The sequence below is a fragment of the Cottoperca gobio genome, chromosome 14 (assembly GCF_900634415.1).
Source record: "Cottoperca gobio chromosome 14, fCotGob3.1, whole genome shotgun sequence".
In the NCBI taxonomy this organism is placed as follows: domain Eukaryota; kingdom Metazoa; phylum Chordata; class Actinopteri; order Perciformes; family Bovichtidae; genus Cottoperca; species Cottoperca gobio.
Genome location: NC_041368.1, coordinates 2,773,504 through 2,798,503, shown reverse-complemented (window position 1 = coordinate 2,798,503; position 25,000 = coordinate 2,773,504). Strand labels below are relative to the sequence as shown.

General features: G+C 40.1%; 2 protein-coding genes across 3 annotated transcripts in view; both read right to left on the bottom strand.

Moving 5' to 3' along the window:
* hnrnpl (heterogeneous nuclear ribonucleoprotein L) overlaps nt 1-1,556 on the bottom strand; it is a 12,845-nt gene extending 11,289 nt beyond the window's left edge. The window contains exons 1-2 of the mRNA XM_029448873.1: nt 1,433-1,556; nt 757-875 (exon numbers count right to left, since the gene is read on the bottom strand). Of these exons, the coding sequence (XP_029304733.1) occupies nt 757-875; nt 1,433-1,516 (203 nt within the window). The 5' untranslated portion in view covers nt 1,517-1,556. The remainder of the gene's footprint in view (nt 1-756; nt 876-1,432) is intronic.
* Nucleotides 1,557-3,749: 2,193 nt separating this feature from the next.
* slc8a2a (solute carrier family 8 member 2a) lies at nt 3,750-15,051 on the bottom strand. 2 transcript variants are annotated; one of them, XM_029447830.1, is made up of 12 exons: nt 14,707-14,781; nt 12,361-12,498; nt 11,617-11,844; nt 11,252-11,530; nt 10,149-10,583; nt 9,653-10,014; nt 7,963-8,066; nt 6,526-6,638; nt 6,040-6,063; nt 5,433-5,532; nt 4,487-4,759; nt 3,750-4,279 (listed from the first exon to the last, which is right to left on the bottom strand). In XM_029447830.1, the coding sequence occupies exons 1-12, from the start codon at nt 14,776-14,778 to the stop codon at nt 3,903-3,905; spliced, it is 2,505 nt and encodes an 834-aa protein (XP_029303690.1). In that variant the 5' UTR covers nt 14,779-14,781; the 3' UTR covers nt 3,750-3,902. The 2 variants fall into 2 exon arrangements, with proteins under 2 accessions (XP_029303690.1, XP_029303689.1); XM_029447829.1 differs by lacking the exon at nt 6,040-6,063 and having other exon boundaries at nt 14,707-15,051.
* Between the last annotated feature and the right edge of the window lie 9,949 nt (nt 15,052-25,000).

The window sequence follows — 25,000 nt, the reverse complement described above, 5'->3', positions numbered from 1 at the left end:
CACGTTACACATACACGGTCTTCAGCCAGGCTAGGACTACAGGAGTTTTAGAATCCTAAACAATTTTGAAATTGGGTTGCATCACACACATAAGGAGAAAGTGCAAGGACTTTCTTATATTTAATCTCAAACATGCACACACTATAAGAACCTAAGATAATAGTGCAAACACACTACAGGATATTATTAGGATTGTTGTGCCAGAGGAACACTGTACCTCATTACGTGAGCTCACGTGATCTCATGAAGAATCAAATGTAAACAAAACACAGACTGACATGATGCAACATTTTTCTGTAGTAATGCTTTGCAGAGAGAGAAAAAACCAAGACAGAAGGCTGGAAGCGAACATGGTTGGGGATATGCTCTCAACATGGGCTGTCTATTCTTCAATGAGAACTGCCTGGAGGGGAGATGTTAACTGTCAGTTTTAAAATCTGTCAACAGTAATATGTTTACCGTTGCGTGGCAACACCGACAGCTGCTCAGGCTTCTCTCTCTCATTTGCTATTGTGGTCGCGCTGGGAAAGTATTGTCGTAATTATCCACATTTTAACTCCTAAATACATGATTGAAATTAATCGAGTCGTCCCCGATGACTCTGCGAACATTTCGGGAGTTTTAAGACTGGTTCTGTAAACCCCTCATATTACCAGAATCTGGTAATAATCTCCGATTATCAGGAGAAGTGAATCGGGAACAAATCAGACCAAAACTCCTGTAGTCTAAACCCGACTTTAGGTGCTCTGTTATTACCTGATGGCCCCAAACTCCTGCAAGGCCTCCAGCAGGTCTGACTCCATGATGCCGTCCACCAAGCCCCTGATGTGCACCACCGGGGAGGGGAGCGGTTTATGAGGGTCATCGTAGCTCTCCTGAAATCAAATCACACAACATGATACTTGTCACAACATACTTTCATCGCAGATGGTCAAACAGGGGATGGAGCAGCATACCAGTAACGTTAGATTAGTAGTTAACCTTAGTTAGATAGCAGCCAAAGTCAGAGAGTCCTAGAATAACCTTGCGTTGCAGCATATTGGCGTTACTAACATTGACGTAACCGTTACTATGAACGTTAATGGTTGCCTGACATTTATTTTGTATTTGATTATATTTGCACCACTTATCCTTAACTAACACACGTTTTAGTACAGATAAAGGTATTTATTTATGTGTCACTGACTAGCTGTATAATATTAATTTGACAAACTCTGCGATCGCTTTAACATTGTTTTCGCTAAACCTGATCAAACTAGCGTTAACGTGACTTGGTTAGCTACTTAGCTAGCTAGCTTCTTCATTTTAGCTAGCTGCTAGAGAAGCACTAATAGCTACTTTGTCATGCTAAATTAATCTCTTAGAAAAGCAAAACGTAGCTCATTTTATCATACTATAACCCCAGCTACCAAGGCCAAAAGGAAAGCCTCACCGTTGTCATTCCTCCGTCCTCAGTTTTCTGTCTTTTCGTTGCTCTGCCGCCTTCTCCGAAGTATCGGCCCGCAGCAGCAGCCATGTTGTCCTGTCCCCTGCTGTGCCGTGCTATTGCTGCATTCAAGAGGTGTAGGAAAAACGGAATACTGTTTGTACAATTTAAAGGGACGACTACATTTTACATTGTCCACTCCATAGTCAAGTGTTTTAACTGGAGTTCCTAAAATCACATTTTATGTTGGGGAAAAAAAATTAACTAGGTATACATGTTATACTCCCTATCGGTCCAATGCGTATCCTCTAATAGTATTCAAACGTTGGGATCACAGCATGATTTTTTTAGATGAACATTTTACATTTTCCACTGAATGCAGCAGACCGTCACACGCTTCACACGATCGCTCTACCCTGTCAATGATTTACATTATTGTGTCCTCCAGAGTAGATGAGGTTAAACTAAACCCTGGTATTTAGAACAGTCCAAGCACAGAGGGACACTGTTAACATCTAACAAGCCTGTGAATCATAAAAACTACGAAAACACTAACCTAAACAGTGTTACTTTCACTTGACTCATTGCTTTTCATAACCTGGAAGGATGTTTCCCAACATGTTAAAACATCCCACACCACCCAACTGCGTTGCATTATGTCAGAACTTTCCAGCTAAAAATAAGTTACACAAACAACAACAAAGTGACCGAAACAGCCTCATTAACGCGTATTCACCCGTGTCCTTGTGTTTTTCTTATTTCTAAAGGACCATTTCAGCACAATGTCCCTGTCGACATTTGGCTCCTTAAATGGTAAAGCAAAACATTTTTTATCACTGACAGTTAGTGTTCTTATAGCTTACCTGTAGACAAGTGTTGCTGCGTTACTATTGTCTTCCTCTATAAGAATGACCAGGATTGTATCTCAGAGGTCTGTTTTGGGTCCATGTTTTTCAGTCTTGCTTTTTTCATTTTAATACACTTTTTTGACATTTTTGGAAAGATTTCTATCCTTTTAATAATCCTTAAACTGCTATCCATGTTATTTGGATGCACAATCCTTAAATATATCTTATAGCATTGGAGAGAATTTAGGAGCAAGTCAGTGGGCCCCAAACAAGAATAAATGTCCTTAATGACGTATCATATACTCTCACAAATATCTTGATATTACCATCTTCAAATCCATAGACAATCAGCCATCTTCTGCAATAATGAGGAAGTAATGCTTAAACAACCAATGTGGGTGATCCAAGGGAGACACACTCAGTTAAAATTTCAAAATCTCAATGTAATTGTGACAGCTTACAATAAATTACAATATATTTTTGTTCATATCAGCTCAAATACATTAAATTACAAAGACATTACATTACACCATTGATAAATAAACAGATAAGATTTCAGGGGTGAATGAAACAATCACACTCAATGGCAGATACTAGGAGAATTTTTTTCATTCCACGGCTTATTAGAAATTCATTGCCTGTGTAATTCTTTGTCAATTATACATTTCAACATTGGGTTATTGCAATTCTGATCATTACTATTCACCATCAATACTAGTGAGAATGAATTCAGTAGGTGCATTACATTACACTAAACAATGCCTCGTGCCACATAACTCAGAGACACAGTTTATCAGTGTGAGCTATTTCACATAACAGCAGCTTATCTCCCAAACTGTAGGATTGTAACCAAACTGCTCAGTTTTTTATACCACGCAGCAGAAAACACTTCTAATTGACTGGCAGTTCCATTCAAAGTAATACACAAAGACAACTCAAACACTTCCAGTTTTATTACCGCTGTTCTAAATCTGTGTGAAAAACTGGAGCTAACCATAGCAACAGCACTTTTGCTTTGAACTACGTTACAGATGAACTGGTCAAATACATCTAATTATGGATTTATGCTGCTTACTGATAACAGACTTGGATGACAGTTTGAACACAGCTTCTGTGTTTACCTGTGACAAGTGTTCGTGGTATAAACACGATGATAAACTCAGAGGTGTCATTAAATTGCAATCTGTGTAAAAGCAGCTGTCATTGTTTTTCTTATTTAATTACTAGGTCAGGCAGCCTAATCTGACCACGTTTCTATAAGCATGAGAAGAAATGAGGCCAAACTGGAAATCCAGGTTACGAGCCTTCAGGTATCAAGCAACATCCAGTGACTTCACAGAGTATATGCCGACCTGCTTTGCAAAAACCGCCACTGCACATTATTTAGTCCACTTTAGTGAAAATAATTAGTGCATTCACAATAAATTCTGCTGACTGGAACGGTCCTGCAGTGGATGTGACGTACAGATTTGCTGTGCGAGTCTGTGGTGTGTATACATTTTTCTATGAACCATGGCAGCAGTGATGATAGGTCTTCTCGGTGGTAGTTATGGAACAGAACTGTATAGGTGAATGTCCTTGTGATGTGTTGTTATTGTGCAGTCATTACTCTCCCCAGCTGTGCTCTCTCAGAAGCCCTGTATATGGCAATAGGCCTCCAAGCTGGAGAAGAGGACGTAGAGGAACCAGAGTCCAAAGAGCAGCAGTGCAGTGAGGATTCTGGAGGTCCGCGGGCCACCCAGTTCGCCGCCTATGGACGGCCTCCGGCGTAGCATCAACACTCCCACAGTGAAGAAGGCAAAAATGGTGAAGAGGGTGACGGAGAAGGCCAGTGAGCCGGGGTCAACACGGAAGACCTTACCTTTGACTTGCCAATATATGGCAGCCACGGACCAGGCCAGCCCAATGCCCAAAAACACATTAACCGCGTTGCTTCCTGTCACATTTCCCACACATGCATCCGCATACTGGTCCTGAGTGGCAGCCACTTTACTGGCAAAGGTATCTGGGAAAATAATGAAGTTAATAAATAAATAAATAGTTAGTAGTTCAATAGTGTAATCTAACACAATATCCTTTCAGTCCATATTACCCAGGCTAAGACTTCTGGAATACATGCACTGATTTAAGCATTGGCATTACTGTGTGTGTCTCCAACTTAGGGATTTACTGTATATTGCAAAAACTGAGACTCACTAGTAGGATCACTTACCAGGAAGTGAAGTCCCCAGAGCTACAAAAACCACTGCAGTAACAGTGTCTCTCAGGCCGACGGTGCAGCCAAAGTGGGAGGCTAGGTCTCCAATAATGGCTGTTAAGAAACCAATGACAGAGATTGACACTATGAAGCATGCCCAGCCATTCCAGTACCCTGTGGGTGGGCAGCAAGCAAACAGAATCTTCCAGAAAATGCACAATATGTGCATGAAATAGTCGAAGCAGTTCGGCATTCGCTGCTCCTGTCCCTCCTCTTCATCTCCATCACCTGTTTAAGGGAGACACAGTGAAGATAAATCAAACAAAGCCTACCTTCCTAACAGTTTCTATAAACGAATAGTTCAACATTTTGGAATCAGTCAAGACGTAGCCCAGTCCAATAATCGCCCATAAAGCCACAACTTGTCATTTTTTGTATGGTTTAAAAAAATGGAGTTTTATATGATAATTAGTGAGCTTTAGATAAGAGCTGGTAGGCAGATCGTGTAACGTTTGGACAGAGCCAGGGCAGCTATTTCCCTCCGTTTCCAGTGTGTATGCTATGAGACATGAGAGTGATATCAATCTTCTCGTCTAACTCTGGCAAGTAAATAATGAATATATTGAATAAATATTTCCCAACATTTTATTCATTGTTAGTAACATCAGCCATATTGTGAAAATGAGTCCTGTTCATGTCAGCTCTGAGATATGTTTAACATTTACAAACTGAACCGCATGTTGTCACTGGCCAGCACAAGACCAGTTGTAACATTTAATTATAAAGATTTATTCAAACATGAAACCCTTTTATATCGCACCTTAAATTGAGTTAATGTAAAATATAATCTACATGAATAAAAAAACAAGATAAAAGTTAACATGGTTAAAAAAATAACAATCATTAGAAGTACAGAAAAAAAACCATATAATATATATATATATATATAATAGCCACTGACCTGCACTGACTGTGACTGCTCCAATGAACTGCTCTCTCCATGAGTGAGTGCCAATCACTACAGCTAGATTTGTGTCCTTCAGGAGTTTGTCCACTGTGTTCTGTTACAACACATTAAATAAGTCAGTAATGCGGGATGTTTGTCACTTCACCCTCTTCGGTATAAAAAACCCCCAACTCCTTTACATAACAAGAGAATGTTGTTTGTGGGATTAACAGGATGAATTAACAAATCTGGTCACAAAAAAATGCTTTCAAATTGTTTCAGAGGCTAGTTGTGTGATATCTAAAACCAATATGGCAAATATGAATTTACTAACCTGTTAATAGTATACCCACAAAACCACTGGCTGCAGAATTTTAATTTGATGAATAATTAACTGACCCAAGATTTCACACACAGCACACATGAAGGAACAAACATCCAAAATCAAGATGTTTTAATGCATCTGACAAGTTGAGAATGGAGAAAGGGAAGATATGAATAAAATAATGTTTTTGTAATTAGAGTATAATGACAGCATAATGAGAGTTTATATGAATTAGAAAATGAGATGAGGAACGTCTAATCAGTCCAATCACACACAGAATGCTGGCAGAAACTGTACCTGGTCTAGTACTCCATTGGGAGTCTGATGAGTAAGAGGGTGTGAGGTGGTTAATTAACTAAAACACATATGCATAAATAACACACATTGTTTTTAGCTGCAACAACACAAACCCCTGAGGCGCTTATGTTTGTTAAGCTTTCAAAGGAAATACCACTCAAATGATATTTTGTATATATCGTAAGTTAACCAAACTAATGTCAATTTAGACAAACTATTGTTATCTCTGCCTAATGCCGATAAAAGCACATTTCCCAAATATTTAGTCTTGAAACATGCAGACGTAATAATACGTTACAACTTGCCTTTAAGCTGCATATGTTCACTTACCTTTTCTTTTCAAAAACCAATGAGCTCATGGGTCATATTTCCTAATGGACCTGACCTAAAATATACTTGTCTGTATTTATACCTCTGTATTCAGTGACCTCTTTGTACAAAGACAGCTGGTTTACTATTAGTGCCTTCTATCAGCCACTCACACACCTTAAACTCACAGGACTCCTCTATGACGACCTCGAGCCTGCTGTGCTCTCCTAGAATGGGTTTTCCCATCTCAGAGATCCTCCGGGCCTCTTCCTCCTCAGGGGTGGGGTTGCCTGTCAGGGAGCACAGACATTTAATTATCATGTCTATATATGTATACTTATGTGTCATTTACAAAACACACAGACATCCTAAAGCTCAGCTCAGAGCACAGGCCCAAACCTAAAGCATAAAGATGAAAAAACATTCCGCACTCTGCACACACTTTCAAACATTTAAAGGTGCTGTGTGTGGCATTTAGAGAGAATCTTGCATTTGTGATTTCATGTACTTCCTGTTAAACTGGATGTGGGGTGGCCAAGAGGACCTTTTTTGATTTTCAAAGACTCAAACCCCAATTATCATCTTAACCCTAACCATTCCCATCCATAACTCAAAGCATATGAATGGCATGACAGAAACTCAGCCCCATCCTCAGCATTTTGCCTGGTCCCACCCCCCAGCGGCTGCACAGCCTGCCCTAAATGGTGGTCTGGTTCCTACTCCGAGTTCTGGCTGGCCCCACCCCAGCAGTGGTACTGGTCCCGCCCCAAGAGGCAGCCATATGCCTCCCCAGTGGCCTTGCCCCTATCACATAGGTGATATACAGAAAATATGCTGATCTAATTCATGTGTAGAGTTTCTGCTCTCCTGATGTCAATGGGGAGCTGATTCCACCATTGAGGAGCCAGGACAGCAGAAGAATTGCAAATTTCACAAGTATATGTTGGTATTTAAAAATGCTGCACATTGCACCTTTAACACCCAGGCTATCTTACCCTGGTTTAGCAGCAGAGCTGTGAAGAAAGACAGACAATGATTCAATACAATATAACAACACTAGTTTCAGGGCCTACTACATTCCCTTGAGAGAGGGTTGAGAGACACTACAATGCAATTACAAAAACTCTATATACTTTGTTTAGCAGTTTGGCATGCACAGTGAACCCTCACTGTTAGCCTTCATTTGCACTCTTACCTAATGATATAAATTGCTGTACATTACACCCTAATGTAATCTGTTTTTCCGACCTACACTAACCAGCACATATCTAATTCCTGCTCCATCCTTTTGCCACATTGACAGCAAACAGGCAACTAAAGGAGAATAAATTCATAATTGGCTGCAGTGAAACAGAGACAGCAGTGAATGGCAGCGTGTAATCTTCAGTTACTGGCTCTGACGCAGGTGCCAAGTGTTCAGCTGCCTGTGTTGCTGTTGTAGTTGTTTAGATACTAGATGTAGGATATTGCTGCCATCTACTGTGTGTCAGTGTACTATCTTATGTTAGTGTAAACAAACAGTCCTTCTTAGACTATCATCTCATACAGCATTACTTCCTTACCATAATCATTAAAACACAAGTCACTTGACATTTTAAATGCTGACACACTCACCAGAGAGTCCTCGCTTCAGCCATTTTGGGTCCTCAAGCATAATGAAGAAGTTTTCCTGCTTCTCATACTCCGCCACATTTATAATGCGCACCTGTAAGATCTGACTGGAGATATGCAAGCATGCACACATATTTTAAAAATGTTCTACAAGTACTAAATACTATGAACCATGAGGTGCATACGCTAAACACACAATACCTCCACATCTTAAACATTTTCTCTACCATCTAAATCACATCACAAATTGAAGTGACCTAAATAATTGATCACAATGGCCCTTTAAATAATTCAGGGTTAAACATAATGTGCTCTTATTCCTCAGTGTGCCAATGAAATAGCGCTAAACTTAATGACTTGTAGCACAATAACACCATGGTTAACCAATGTCTATATAGTTCATTTGTGGAATATGTTGATAAATCCCTGACAACTTGAGAGGACAGTATACATATAAACATGACATAATGGTCCCAGCAGAACAAAAAATAAATGAAATAATATGACTACACACCCTTACACTGCTCCATTAACTATGGTCTACAAAGTGTAATACACTTTAGTGTGAAGCATCTATTGTTTGGCCTTGTTACATAACAGTGTATTTCACTAAGTGTACAATTAGTCCATGTGCAAACAGCTTAAATAACCTGAAACTTTAATGGGAAAAGGATCTGTAAGTTTACATGGGGTGACTGGAGGTTTCCCACACCTGATCAGGGGCGGGATTATCTTTAGGTGTCAAGTCGTTTAATATGACCTCGTCCTGGTAATCTTTCAGTGAGGGTCAGGTGCGCCATTCAGAAAAACACAAACGGTCTAAAGTAGTAGAAATATAAAAGCACTGAGGGTGCTGGGTGTCAGTACCACTGGGTTGAATAAGAGAACAGCAGTATTCTTGATCATTGCCTCGTGTGTTTGAGGTAATTATGCCAAAGGCTCGGACACCATCAGACCATATTGTAGTTTGTCTCCCAAGAAGTAGGCCGAATGAGAACATGTAGAGAGATGCCTGTTATAGGCTTTGCCACTCACTATTTACCTACATTGAAGCTTCCAAACTACCTCGCATCTCTTTCCTCTTTAAATCTAGTAACAACACTACACCTTCCAGTAACTCCTTATCATTAGATACACCTCATGCACTGATTTCAGGTTTGCAATTTTTAAATGGAAAGAAGTGCAAACTGCCTTCAAACTAGAGTCGTGCAGTCCACTGGGAGATTGTAAAGCTTCATTATCTCATGTTTTTTGATTCTTGTAACTTCCTTGTTATTGTGTAGTTATGTTGTTTCTCTTTTGCTGTTTGTTTTTTTGTGAAAGTTTCTTGTTTTTAGGTCTGTCTTGTAAAAGAGATCTTAACGAGACTGCCTGATAAAAACTAAAAACAAAGAGAAGTTAGTTGAATTCAAAATTACACAAGTTGGAATTGAAATTTGTTAAAGGATAAGTCTTGCTATATTCTTTATTTCTTATTATCAACAAAGCCACAAGCACCTGAAATACTCACCAGTGCAACGAATCCAGGTCTTAAAAAAGTCTCCAACAAATGTACTTCTGTCTAAAAACTACAGTACAGTGTTTCAGGAACTCATTTAGCCTTTACAATTGTTTTAACTATGTTTTTGGTCCCCGTTTTTAAAGAGGAACCAATGGGCTTGGGGTTGAGAGCAAATTGCTGACTGGGCCTTACCTGGTCTGTTCATTGGTGAATTCCAGCTCCCCTCTGGCCTCCTCGTAGTCCACCCCAGCCTTGGCACTGCCATCCTCTGTATGGTACGGCAGACCAACGGTGCCCCTGGAGCCCGAGTTCCTCACTACTGTCACCGTCAGCATGCCTGTGCTCTCACTCACCCGCAGCACACGCTGGCCAAAGGTGAAGATGCCAGCATGGTCATCATCCAAGATAGTGATAGTGGCAAGCAGTGGCTCCACTAGTCTACCCTGTGGTGGAGTTCCTGTCCCTTCATTTCCACCTTCTTCTAACCTCAGGTTCTGAAGACGCACAAAGAAATGCTCGTCCTCCTCAAAGATTTCATCATCCAAGATGCCCACCTGGAGAGAATAGAGTATTGTACAGTCAATCTCCTCAGGGATGCAAAAGACCATACACACACTGCAACACAACTTTTAAAGTTGCTATCATATTCTCCTACTACCTTTTACAGTCCGCTTCTCCCCTTGCTCACCTTGATCTCTTTGCGGCCCTCCCCTGGCTGGAACATTAATGTGCCCTTACTAAATTCATAGTCTGCCCCAGCATTGGCGGAGCCATTTTCTGTACAGTAGTCCACATAGAAAGTGTTCTGGCCTGTGCCCCCCTCAAGGATCACCCCGACGCTCAGAGAGCCACAATTTTCTGTGCACTGGTACTGGGCACTTTCAAAACAAATGTGCGAGCATGTGGCCTTGTCAGCCTCCTGGGCTGCTGAGCGACGTGAGTGCTCAGCAGCATGTTTCTTTAATATGTTTCCGGCACCAATCATCATGCGTGTCGCCTGGACCCGGTAGAAAGCACGGCTCTTCTTCTGGTGGACCAGGGCAGAGTAGTTGGCCATCTCAATCAGTTGGTCAAGGTCTTTGTCTGGGTGTTTCTCCTTCAGGTCTTTCAAGATGCGGACCACCTATCCAAGAGGGAAAATGAACACACCGTATTCATAAAGATGTAGCTGCGCTTGCTCAGTAGTTAATTACAACAGTAGTTTTAAGTTTTGACTACTCTTGCACAGCCTTGGATGGGATTCAACAGCAGAATAAGAAGACATGGCTTAGTTGATATGACAAAAGTATTGTGTTTTTTTTAAAGACAAAATTTTAATAAAGTTCAAAGTTTTGACTTGCAGACTAAAGCAGGACTCTTTATAAAGAACAACTTTGGTAACTCCTAATGCTCAGCCTCCTACTGATCAGCCTCCTGTAGTTCAGACTCCTGCTGGGATTGAATGCTACTCGCCCCAAGAAACCTGGTATTCCTCTTAAATTCCAATTAAGTAGCTTAAAAGTCAGAAAAACATGATCCACCAGTGGGCCTGACAAGGTAGCTTCTAGTAGCTTTCTTCCTTCTCTCCTTCCTTTAAAAAATAAATACAGACGAATGATCTCCTCTTTAAGAAAATACGTACCTAAACTTAAGTAAAAAAAAAATATTTTGTAATTTAAGGAGCTCTAATTACTTACTAATTACTAATATGAAATAGACACTAAACCTGAGATTAAAGGGTAAACAATCTATGATTTCACACCATTCAATCTTCAATCTTGCAATGTGTGTTTACAGCAACACTTGTCTTACCTCGTCTTTGTTCTGGTCTAGTTCACTGCCTGTCTGCACAGAGACTGTCACACTAGAGGAGTTTCCAGGGCACGAACCGACGTCTGACAACTTTCCATCCATAATCACGTCAATGCCTTTCGGCGCAAGGTCACCTTCCATTTCCACCACAATGCCGTGCCGTTTGTCAGCACGGTAACGCTTGTGCATGTATTTGTAGAAGAGTAGGCGACGGTCAGCAATCCAAGCCAAGATCACACACACCGGAAAATAAAGCAGTGTCACTATGGCCTCCCACACCTGGCAATACAGGCAATATGAGCATTACATGATTTACACACTTGGCTTATTAGAAAAACATTTATATACAGTCATCAGAAACAAACCTCCACAATCCCCGGGGAGATGACAGCCAGTATGAGGTAGAGCCAAATGTAGGCAAAAATACTCCAGAAAGCAGTAATAAAAAACACTCGCAAGTGTTTGATCTTCCGAGACTCTCCGTTGGGGATCACCCACACACACAGACCAATTATCACAAACATATTGAAGGCAGCGCTGCCCACTATGGTGCTCGGTCCAATCTCCCCTGCATTAAAGTTGTGCCCACACACCTGTCAACATTTATGGGACAAAAAGACAAACGTCACAAAGATCAAAATCAAGCACATATTTGAATGCTAAGTGGACCTGAATTAAAGAGCCATGTAACAACCAAAACAACACAAATCTGTTGGAATAAGCCACATTTTTTGTGTATATTAAATAAATATGAATATATAACTAGAAAAAGAAAACCAGAATATTAACATTATAAGAGACAATATAGAGTATTGGCTGAAATATGCGGTAAGTTCTGTTCACATTGGTGGTAGCGATGTGGTGCCCAGAGTTTACTCAAATGTTCATTCATTTATAGTATTGATTCATTTATTTATTAGTCTATTTATAAATGTAACATACACGAGTACAAGTCATAGATTTCTGTGTCATTCTAAGCAGCACACGCATGTTTTTAAGAATGTAAACTCTCACTGCTTTTTAAAGGTGTGTGAACAGCAGTCACAGTGGAAGACAACTGTTTTTTTGTTTGAAAATATCTGTTGGAGGAATGTGAAATATGTATGTACCTCAATAACGGAGAGAAGGATCTCAGGCGCAGAGGAGCCCAGGGCCATGAGAGTGAGGTTGGACACAGTCTCATTCCAGACTCTCACTGTCGTTACTGTCGTCTCACCGTTGGGTTTGGTGATGGTCACCTCTTTCTCCTGCAATGACAGAAGTTTGTAAAGATGCCGTTAGCACTGAAGTCACATGCACAAGTTACAGTCCTTGAAGCCAATGTCACAATATGATATCTATATATATTTTGACAGCCACATGGCTGTATTCAAAAGAGCATGCGATATGTGAAGATGTGTGGGATATATATGATATTTCTGAAAGGATACAGACGATAAGAGATCAAATCTGGACAGTTTCATCAGCATCTAACTTTTATTTTTACTTTTAATTTATGCGATACAATTCAAACATTACATGGTTTCATACACATATATCTGCAGTCTCTTTTGTGTTTTTACATAAGAATTTCCTGGAATAAAAAAATAGAACAAACTATTTATTTTGGCTATTCAAAGAAAGATCCTTAATAAATACATTTTCCTTTTCTCCATTTCAGTTCCTACGGGAATGCCCAATAAGAACAACTTAGGGTCACATTTTTACATTACAGGTCATTTATCAGACGCTCTTATCCAGAGAGACTTACAGTGAACTAACTACAGGGACAGTCTCCCTGGAGCAGCTCAGGGTTAAGTATCTTGCTCAGGGGCACAATTGTGGAAGCCTGGTGTTGAACTCACACACATTTTGTATCTAAGATTAATTCAGTTTTCTTTTTAACATCTCCCCAGTGCTCCACATAATATATGTGAGAGGTCTCCTTGGTGGCCACAACCCCTCCAATATAATCCTGAAGAATAACTATATTTAGCTGTAATAAATGAGGGTTCTGAAATACCTGTTTTTCATCTTCCAGTCAAATTCCCTCCAATTTGGGCTATTTGTTAGCTTGTGGCCACACATGCAAGTCTCATCTCATCTAAATCTTTATTCTTCAGATCATTTTGCAATGCTCTATAGAAACTTGAAATAATTCCTTTCTTCAACTGTTCTTTTTCAGCTTTTTATGAAAAGCATTTCCATATTAGAGGGTTGCCATTCTATATTTGTATGAAGATATTGTCTGAGTTGTAGAAATGTATAAGGTTCCTTGGCAGAAAGGTTACATTCTTGAAACGATTTTAGTTTTAAATAATTGTCTTAATAACAGTCTGTTGTCCATCCATTTCTTAGAGCCAACATCTGTACTGGCTGGATGAAGTTCTTAATTTAGTGCATTTCTCTTGATTTGAGATTCTTAACTTATTTTAGTTTGAACCATTTTCCATGTTTTCTCAACCCATTCATTCTTTATTTTGAGTTTTTATTTTTTATTTTATTTCTGGCTCATGAATGATAGAGAACTCATGGACATGAGTTCTGTTCTATTCCCACCAATATTGAGTCTATATCTTCTGTTACCCATGACATTATTGTTTAACTTCATTTTTTGAACTTGTAGCTTTTTAGAACTTATTCTTGGCTCTATTTTGCCAAACTAAATGTTAAATGTTTGTTTCCATAACTTTTACAGGGGCTTAAGGTGCCTGTCATACTTAGTTGGTTTGCATATTCATTTTCTAAAGGACTTTTTGAAATGAATGGGGCTTTCAATTTGACAATATTCCACTTCAATATTAAATTACCAGTATACTCCAATAAGATTGGATATAGAGTATAGCTTTGATATTTGTTTATTGTTTATACAGAATTGAGAGCATATCTATGATTGAGGGATTGCCTCCACATGGCGACGACAGCAACAGTGCTGACAGAGCTAACAGTGTTAAGAGCGCGAACTGGAGGGTGGGCTTTCTGTATCCGCCATGACAACACAGTGACTCAGGATGGCGTTATCAGCGGTAACCACTGTATGTGTGCAGTGCAGAGCGGCAGTCATTAGCTAGCCAGTGGGACACACACAGGGACTCACATGCACTAACATGCGCGCACTGCAACCAGCTAAGTAAACAAAGCACAGCAAAGCTGGGATTACAACACACACAGAGGGAGAGTGACTTCATTCTCCACGCAGGAAGACATAACTCCACTATATCTTTACATAGAAAATAGTTGATTGCTGCTATGTCAATGCTCTGAATGCCGTATATAGAACCTTTAACAATGTTAGCCACTGGAGGATAATGGGACATGGAATTTCCCAAGATTCTTTTGTGTCAGTCACAATCTTAGCGAGTACAATGGGACCAAAGTTGATTTAACAACAAACTAAGAATGTAGCTGCAAAGTTTTTTTTATTAAATCAAGGTTGGCTGCATATAATATCCTACAAATATGAAGTACAATAATACCTGAGAGGTGATAACTTCTATGGATGCCATGAAGCGATCTGCGATGATGGACACACCCAGGAAGATGTACATGAGACAGAGGAAGTAGACAAGAGCCCTCCCTGCCTGCTCCCCCACTGGAGGGTTGAGTGGCAACCACACTGGCAGCAGTACACCGGGTTTACACACCACAATGCCCGGACACGTCCGCTTGCCAGACCCTGTAGCGTTACCAGAGGGCTGAGGCTGCTCGGGGGAAGACGCTCGCTCCACAACCTGGGGCCTGATGGAGGTGCAGGGGTGGGCCAGGAGGAAGGAGAGTAGAAGGATGAGGAGTGGTGAAAGGTGTACAGGGAGGGGTCCCATGATATCCCTGAGTCAGGAGGGGTCTCGGAGTCACTGTGTCAGAGGAGTCTCCTGGGGGAACAGAGGAAGGCACATTGTTTTAAGAAAGAGATACAAAGAGGGGTAACAGATTTACAGTATGTTAGTTTTCCTTGTTTTCTGTATGAATCTTTTAATTGTATTCACAGGTAATGGTTCTAAAAGAAAAAAAAGAAAAAACAATCAACAACAATCTTTACACTACAAATAGCCGTTTGATTGTTGTGACACCACGTGGTAAATAGACTTCATTTATATAACGCTTTTCTAGTCTACCGACCACTCAAAGCTCTTTACACACACACACACACACACACACACACACACACACACACACACACACACACACACACACACACACACACACACACACACACACACACACACACACACACACACACACACACACACACACACACGACAGGGGCTGCCATGCAAGGTGCCACCTGCTCATAAGGGGTGGTTAGGGCTTCAGTGTCTTGCTCACTTATTTTAGTCTATATTTTCTATGTTATATTACATCGCTATATTTTAACTTGTACTTTTTATGTATTAAATTCTCTTTTTTACTTGCGTGATTTTCTTTTTATGCATATATGAATTGGCAAATGATAAAGAGGGTGTACATCAGGGGTCACTAACAGGCGGACCGCAGTCCGAGTCCGGACCCAGACGCCGACCTATCCGGACCCGGACCTATAATCAATAAATTATTGAGGGATTTTCAATTTTGACGGGGCGTTTCTGTTTTAGTTGGCGCAGCTTTTCTCGTTTTTAAGGCACTGGTTTGGCGGTTCAGGAAACTCACAGACCAATTACATTTGTGTTAAGCCATCCCATGTGATGCTACTCAGCCAATCAAATCTGTGCATTCCAGGCGGCAAACATTGGGACTCTGAATACAGACAGATGAGAGGCGAGAGGCGAGTGACAGACGGAAAGACAAGTTAGCAATACAGGTAGAGAAGACGGAGAAAGGGAGAGAAACACTGACGAAGAGACGAGTGAGCGGCAGACAGGGAGAGAACAATAACTACTCATGGCGCTCTCCAAGAAGAGAAAAGTCAACAGAGCTTTTAACCCAGAATGTTCATCCTTCCCACTGGAGCACAACACCAGCGTCTCATATGCTCAGAGACCGTGGTGCTCATTAGAAGTGGTGATGTGAAACACCACTATGAGACAAAGCACAACGTTTTTGACCAAACATACCCACTCAAGTCTGGAAATAGGCCACCTGTCAGCATCATCAGCCACAGAGAACAGTTTAACCCAGGTTCAATTGTTAAGATGTGTTGAGATTTATTCTAACATTGGTTGAGACTTAAATCAGGATATGAAACAGTTAAAGAAAAAGGGAAACTCAAGCTGCTGCTACACTTTATTTTATTTTTCTAAAATTAAACACTTTATTTTAAGATGCACAATTTTTCAAAAGCTATTTTATTTATTTTCTCTTTTATTTTTAAATGCAGCCCGAGAAGAACATCATACATATCTACAGTAATATATATATATATATATATATATATATATATATATATATATATATATATATATATATATATATATATCTGTATAGTTCAATGTTAAGTGACAATAAATATTCTGTAAATGTTTTAAATTGTACTTTCTTTATTAGATTTGACAGTCAGTTGTTGATGACATGCAGACGTTGATACAGCTACTAGGCTACTTCAATATATATCACACTAATTCATAACGCACGTTAGACGTTATGATGCTCCGGACCTTTGCTTGCAGAAATGTTCTCTAACTGGATCTCTTAGAATTTTAGTTGAATACCCCTGTATTAATGGTAGACATTAAACCTGCTTAAAAGGGCAATGTGTAAGATACACTAGAATTTAAATGTAATACATAAAAAATAAACAGAATGAGAAGAGGTTAAAGTGTTGACGTTATGTCAAAGACGTCTATTCAAGGAAAACTTTATTGTCATTTCGCAAAACATAACAGAACAAAAACAGTAATAGTCGTACTGCATTTTTGAATTTGCAACAGAAGGAATGTAAACAAACAATGGTGAAATCTTTGGGCAGATAATATGGCCAGCATCTTTAACATAAAAATATAAATCAGGGAAACATTGTCCATCAACTTTGACATTTGACCACCAAGCATCATTGATGTAAACACACAGTCCTCTCCTCTCATAGGAGTCCTGCGCTCTGTCCTGTGGTCCACCCGTCAAGTGCAACAGCTTGATCTGGGATGCCATGATGGAGCCACACAGTCCTGTTGCTGGGTTAGCCTGAGTTTTATTTTCCTGTGACTGGACATTGGCCACGAGCAGGCTGGATAGTGGAATAACCATAGTTCTTAGGTGGGTTAACTTAGTTCACCTATGTATCGTGTTGCAGAGATATCTATTGAAATTAGCATGCTAACTAACTAGCCCCAGACCGTCCAGTCTTGTAATACCATTTGTTCCTCTGGAGGCAATAGTGAGTCAGTGTAGCTCCAATCTGCCCCCAGTATAGAGGGAGAAGAAGTAGAGCTGCACCGACTAGCTCGTATATAATACAGCCATGATCCGTGTTTGTTTTATAGTTTGTTTATTGGATTATATTCAAAGTGGCGGAAACCAGAAAACGACACGCCTCAGCCTCACAGCCGCTGGGTGGCTGTTTTACCGGGCGTAGAGTTTTCAAACTGCGATGCAGTAGTTTGTTATTTACTTACCACATACATTAACTGTGTTTATATTACCTGAACACAGCAAGTGTTGATGCTTAACTTTATAAGGTATCATCTTTTTAAAAATTATTTTAGAGCAAGGAAGGCTTCATAATGTCAAAGCACAGACATCAACGGAGCAGACATGTCTTAAAGTGTAGCAGGCAGTTTACAGAGGAAGCTCATCTGAGGATGTTTGGGTGTGAGTAAAGTAGAGTGATTGTAAGCTTTCAGTCTATCTGTGCTGCTTCTGGGCCCACCCCCTCCACCTGCACAGGTGACACTGCACTATTGTGCAGCATGAGTTGAAACAGATACTTGGGTGCTGCATCTTTGATGCAGCCTGAGCTCTGCCAGCTCATTATGGAGTTGTGATTCAGAAACACAGCCCAGAGGGCCCGCCGCATCGCATTTCACTTTCCAAGGCCTGCTATGGTTACCACGACCTCAGACAGAGGGCCACCTTATACCAGCGGGTGCTGAGGGGGGTAGGCTCACCAAACATAACTTCCTCAATGTTCATATTTGAACAACAATAGTGCACAAGTAACGTGACACAAGGCAGGGAGACTAATAATAGTAATATGATGGCCCTGATAAAAGATTATGATTTTGCTGGGCTGTGAGGAGAGCTCCAGCCTAGTTTGTACCATAACAGCCAACACTTTCACACAAGAGCAGCAATATGCAATATGCAATATACACAAACACAAACACAAACACTCACCACACAACACCTAACCAAATACTTCAAAATGGTTATGGTTATACAACCCGGGCTACAGGAAATGCACTTTCCTAACATGCTGCATTATCTGAAGAGTCTTCAGAGTCTTACGCATGTGCAACATGTTTGAGGGGCAAAAGCAGGTGTGCATTTTTTGCAATCTCTGAATGCTAGATAATCAAGAAGCCAGTGCATGAAGAGCAGGATGCATTATTGATTGATGCATTCACCTATATATAGCAAAATATCTCTTCCTTTCATGTTACCTACAAGCAGCTCTGTTAACATCAATCTGAAGAGGAGCCTGGTGGATTTATCAGACGAACATGAAGGAAGTACTTCTTAGTCTTTCCACTTAAGAGATTGAATAATAACGAGATCATGGACAGATTTCTGCCACTCTCAGCCCTCACCTAAATGGATCAGAGCTTTCCTCTGCAATGACAGTTTCAAGTCAACTCTTTTTGATTTTGTCTTAGGAACAATGCTCACTGGGCACTTAAATGTCTAACTGTTAACTGTCACAAAAGGATGAAAACACTTCAAACGTCATACATGTTAAGAAAAAGAAAAAACTTTCTTCTTACAAGCCTTTCTTATGCCTGGGAGAATGGGAGAAGGGGGTTGTGGGGTGTTGACATGTCTGTGTTCTCCTTGTCCTCTTAGCACACAGGAACAGTGAGCTGGGTGACAGCTCATCTCCTCTTACTACCTCTGACACGTCCACATCTGTCACCACCACTGATAAGTGATTGCCTAGGGTTATCTTACACTGATGCCAGCAAAAAAGGGAGTTTACAGTTTAATATTTCCTGTACCCTGACAGTGGGGTACTGTCAGGATGCTCATCCACATGCAAAACACTCAGGTGTGAGGGAGAGGCAGAGATGATTAATGAATAAAGTATCAATAATAGGAAATACAGTTGCTCCAAATGTATAACTATCAAGAATACTTAGTGAATTGCATTTCTTCTCCACTGGCAATCCCACTTTATAGTTGTTATTCAGCTGTTATTTAGCTCTTTGGAAGTGTTTTCTTTTTTGTTAAGATGGCGAGGTTACTAGGGTTACCTGTGAAATATATATGAAAAATAATTACTACATGATGGGTAAGATTTGGATCCGATTTAAATTTACAGTATATCTCAAAAGTGAGTACACCCTTTAGATTTTTGCAAATATTCTGTTATATCCTTTCAGGGGATAACATTATCCTACTGAAACTTTGATATAACTTAAAGTAGTCAGTGTGCTGCTTGAATAACAGTATAGATTTATTGTCCTTTGAAAATTACTCAGTACACAGCTGTTAATGTCTAAACAGCTGGCAACAAAAGTGAGTACACCCCATAGTGAACATGTCTAAATTGTGCCCAAAGTGTCAATATTTTGTGTGACCACCATTGTTATCTAGCACTGCTTTAACCCTCCTGGGCATGGAATTCACCAGAGCTGCACAGGTTGCTTCTGGAATCTTCTTCCACTCCTCCACGACGACATCACGGCGCGCACGGATGTTGGACACCTTGCACTCCTCCACCTTCCTCTTGAGGATGCCCCACATGTGCTCAATTGGGTTTAGGTCTGGAGACATACTTGGCCAGTCCATCACCTTAACCTTCAGCTTCTTCAGCAAGGCCGTTGTCATCTTGGAGGTGTGTTTAGGGTCATTATCATGTTGGAAAACTGCCCTACGGCCCAGTTTCCGAAGAGAGGGGATCATGCTCTGCTGCAGGATGTCACAGTATATATTGGAATTCATGTGTCCCTCAATGAAATGCAGCTCCCCAGTGCCGGCAGCACTCATGCAGCCCCAGACCATGATGCTGCCACCACCATGCTTGACTGTAGGCAAAACACATTTGTCTTGGTACTCCTCACCAGGGTGCCGCCACACACGCCGGACACCATCTGACCCAAACAGGTTTATTTTGGTCTCATCAGACCACAGGACATGGTTCCAGTAACTCATGTTCTTGGATTCATTGTCTTCAGCAAACTGTTTGCGGGCTTTCTTATGCATCGGTTTCAGAAGGGGCTTCTGTCTGGGGCGACGGCCATACAAACCGATTTGATGCAGTGTGCGGCGTAGGGTCTGGGCACTGACAGGCTGACATCCCACTTCTGCAACCTCTGCAGCAATGCTGGAAGCACTCGCACGTCTATTTTTGGAAACCAACCTCTGGATATGACGCTGAGCACGTGGACTCAACTTCTTTGGTCGACCCTGGCGAGGCCTGTTCCGAGTGGAACCTGTCCTGGAAAACCGCTGTATGATCTTAGCCACTGTGCTGCAACTCATTTTCATGGTGTTGGCAATCTTCTTATAGCCAAGGCCATCTTTGTGAAGCGCAATAATCCTTTTTTTTCAGCCGCTCAGAGAGTTCCTTGCCATGAGGTGCCATGTTGTCCAGCATTCAGAGAGAATTGTGCCCAAAACACCAAATTTAACAGCCCTGCTTATCATTTACACCTGAATCCTTGTAACACTAACGAGTCACATGACACCAGGGCGGGAAAACAACATCATTGGGCACAATTAGGACATGTTCACTATGGGGTGTACTCACTTTTGTTGCCAGCTGTTTAGACATTAACAGCTGTGTACTGAGTAATTTTCAAAGGACAATAAATCTATACTGTTATTCAAGCAGCACACTGACTACTTTAAGTTATATCAAAGTTTCAGTAGGATAATGTTATCCCCTGAAAGGATATAACAGAATATTTGCAAAAATCTAAAGGGTGTACTCACTTTTGAGATATACTGTAGATATCCCACCTATATCATTTGATTTGGCAAGTGTGGACTAGGTTTAGCAGCACTAAACTAGAGACCATATTGGGATGGGATCACACCAACCGTGACTCCTAATCAGACCAGATGTCTAAAGTGGTGGGGGCCAATGGCCCCTTCCCCACTCCCTACCCCCCTACGTCTGGCGCACTTGCTAAAACCACACCCATTTCTTAACTTTGCCTTAATTTTGATCTCAACTACACACCAGTAAACAGGAAGAGTCCCAGGCTGTGAAGAACATTTTTGCAGTGGCCAAACCGTGATGCCCTGGAGCCCAAAAATAAGTGTTTTCATTGACTTACATTGCAAAAGAGACGTCTGTAAATCAGCTTATAACCTTTTTTGAAGTAAATCAACTTCCCAGTACGAACACTTAAATAGCCATTGTTTAAATAATAAGGTCCTCAAAGTTGTAAATTGCACTAATAGCCAAATCCAGAGTTATTATTCCTCCTCCATTCATGTGACTGAGCCGAGACGGAGCGACTGGGAGGCGGGGTTTAAGGAAAACGCAAGTGCGCTTGCTCTATGGACCCCATGGACCCCGCTACCAACGCTGTATCCAGTTCTCTTTATACATCCATGGGTACAGTAGGTGTCTCCAGGAGCACATTTTGATTTGATGACACACACAGACTGACAAGGTCAAAGCAATACCAGCGTCGTTGTCGCGGATGGTAATTATTTGTATTACTAAACCTAATGTCAATGATCTGCATTGTAAACATTACACAAGGTGACACCATATCCCTCTGCTTTGTCAGTGAATGTATTACTTTAAATTGACCCATTGTATGAAATGTGTTTTATGAATAAAGTTGCCTTGCCTTGAATGCAATTCATGCAACAATTACTATTAGAAAACGTATTATTTGCACAATAAAAACAAGTATAATGAACTTTGAAACTAAACATTGAAAAAATTGACGGCAATAGGAAACAGGGACCTGAAATATGTGTCTGTGTTAACACACAAACACACACACACACACACACACACACACACACACACACACACACACACACACTCTTAATCAGCAATCCATCACCAACAAGAAGAAACTGCATTGACCGAGTGGCTTGAACATTAACACCGACAAAGATCACCTTTCCAGGATGTAAGCTCCATGCACAGGTAAACCAATAACATACCATGTATCAATTTCACAGACCGCCAATCAAAGCCTGCGTTTGTACCTAATCTTAAACACTCAGTCACTCAGTAAAGCCCCATGCTAGAATTCAGAGAGTATAGCATTACTGTAGCTCTCTACAAACAAAAAGGTTAATGTATACATCACTTGAGTGACTCCACTGCCATCAACAGCGTCGTCAAAACCTTTTCTGCTGCCTGCTACCACAAGAAAAATATATTCTAAATAATCAAAGTGTAAGATGTGTCAATGATGTTTGAAGTGACTTCAGATGCTATAACCCAAAGTTAGCAATATAAAACATAGGAACTACCCAGAAATACAAAGGAACCATAGATTACTGCACTGGTGCCATTCTTTTCTCTCTATAGTATTAATATTATTAATATGAATAGTATTCAAATCTACATTATTTTATTGTGTTTTTGGGCACTTAGGGGCAGCGCTGTGAACATGATGTCCTATAAAGTTAATATAGCAAACATGCCTTCAAACAGTTGCCTGTGGACACATCCAGCAGGCACAGAGCAACATTAGCATTCATTTGCAGTTGTATTTCTGGCCACTTTCAACATTCACTCTCATTTAAGCTGTTTTGGTCTTTATTACCGTAACTACTGAGGGAAACAGCTCTTTAGCTGCTAAATGCTGCACTATGTGCAACAGCTAGTCTGTCTTTATCTGCCTTTTGTTTGGTGCTGGTCAGGTATGTGTGGTTTATGAGAACTTTTTCACTGGAAAACAGCTGCCTGCAGGGTGATGAGAGCCGCCGTCAAACCAAAGCAATGAGATGAAAGATAATAATAACACACTGCAGAGTAATAATTCTTTGTGGTTCATAATTTGATTCATTATTAAAATATTGATTATCCCAGCTTTAAATAATTCTACTAGTGCGACAAATACTTTGTTCTTCTAAAGGTGTTATGTGTAGTTCTGAGCCTGAAGTAGTGGGCAGAATGTCACGTCTATTACTGGCTCCATACAATCTAAATTCATCAAAATGATTAGTTATTAAAAAACACTACTATAGTATGTTATCCTATGTTTTTATTTTAGTTGTAGTAGTTGGCCATATGTATTGTATTTTAAGTTTTAGAGTATTCTAATTTATGTATAAATATATGACATATTTAATGTGTTTTGTACTCCTCCAACACAACACAAAGACGTCTCTGACATCACATCAACACTGTTACCTCTTCACATTCTGTTAATAATCTTAGTTCATTTTTTAAATGTTTTTAATTAAAGTTCTTACACATTGTACCTTTAAAGTAAACTGCAAATGCACCTAGGTTTTTAAAAGAGAATACTCTTTCTGGTAAAAAATATATATATTTTCAAGCAGGAGATCTTAGTCATTATTACAAATATGCATTTGTGTTCTGTGTTTTCATTTACAATACTGCAGTAATCAAAAAGGTTGAGGACCACTCAGGGTTTGAAGTGAAAACACATGAGCCTTGCTGAATGATTGCCAACTAGTTATAATACTGCGTGATGTTGTCAAACAGGTACCCTTTTGTGCTATCAGTGCAAATACAAATATTACAATTAATTGTGGTAATTTCTAGAACAGAAAGGATTTGCACCAAATTATTGATATGCTTCTTAATCTAAAAATGTAGGTAATGTATATCTTTGGCTGTACCGCAGCAAGGAGGGAAACGCAAAAGTCTATCACTGAGTTAATGATAGAAGTTACTGTACGTGCATGCGCTGTAACCATTCGGCTACCAGGGTGCTCCAAGATTTATATTAGGTTACAGTAACAAGAGCTTCTGAGCATGAGACGGGAATTTACCAAACATAATTAACTGGCCCAAAATGCATTTTCTCCTAACACTATCTAATAGCAGACTGCGAGGCAAAAAGTTTTAATAATGAACTGTTGGATAAAATAGTTAGGAATGATGGCGAGTGACGTTAAGGTATAGTTAAGAGGAAACACTTACATGTGCCGTAGAAAACACACATTTTCTTTTTAAAGATGACTTTTTTTACTTTATTACATAGCACAGCTGAAGAAAGACAGCAAGGAACATTTTAAAATATCTTTATAATAGATTTTCACTGGATTTTAGCATGAAGATATAGATAAAAACTCACTCTAGAATTAAAGCAATCTTACTGCTACACAAGCTGTGAGCTGTCTTTTCTTTCTCTGTTTCTATGTATATGAAGTGTTGGTGGATAGCTAAGATGCTCCTAGTTGTTTTGAAAATGTTTGGATGGTCAGACTGAAAGACTGGCTCGTACATATATTTGAGGAAATTAATCCTTGGATTGGAATTGATCTCATGGATTGCAGCTCAAGCTACTTTCTTTACAGATGATTCAGTTTTTAATTTGACCAATACGATATAAAACACATCCATTAAGGCATAATAATGTCTGTTCAAGTTACACACAAATCAAGACAGTTAAATAGTCTCTCTTTTTGCAGTTAAAGTAAAGAAAGGAAAGAGATCCATCCCTTTAATAAGTAAAGCAGGCTTTGGCTTGCTGCTATAGGCCTATCAATGAACCCGATGAATCAGAGTGT

What these genes read in the sequence shown, in the direction of transcription:
- slc8a2a (XM_029447829.1), bottom strand. Translation starts at nt 15,051, where the DNA reads ATGGGACCCCTCCCTGTACACCTTTCACCACTCCTCATCCTTCTACTC. An exon ending in TAGACCAGAACAAAGACGAG is followed by an intron (nt 10,584 to 11,251) that starts GTAAGACAAGTG and finishes CCTCTTGGATAG; the next exon opens with GTGGTCCGCATCTTGAAAGA. An exon ending in AGGGCCGCAAAGAGATCAAG is followed by an intron (nt 10,015 to 10,148) that starts GTGAGCAAGGGG and finishes TATTCTCTCCAG; the next exon opens with GTGGGCATCTTGGATGATGA.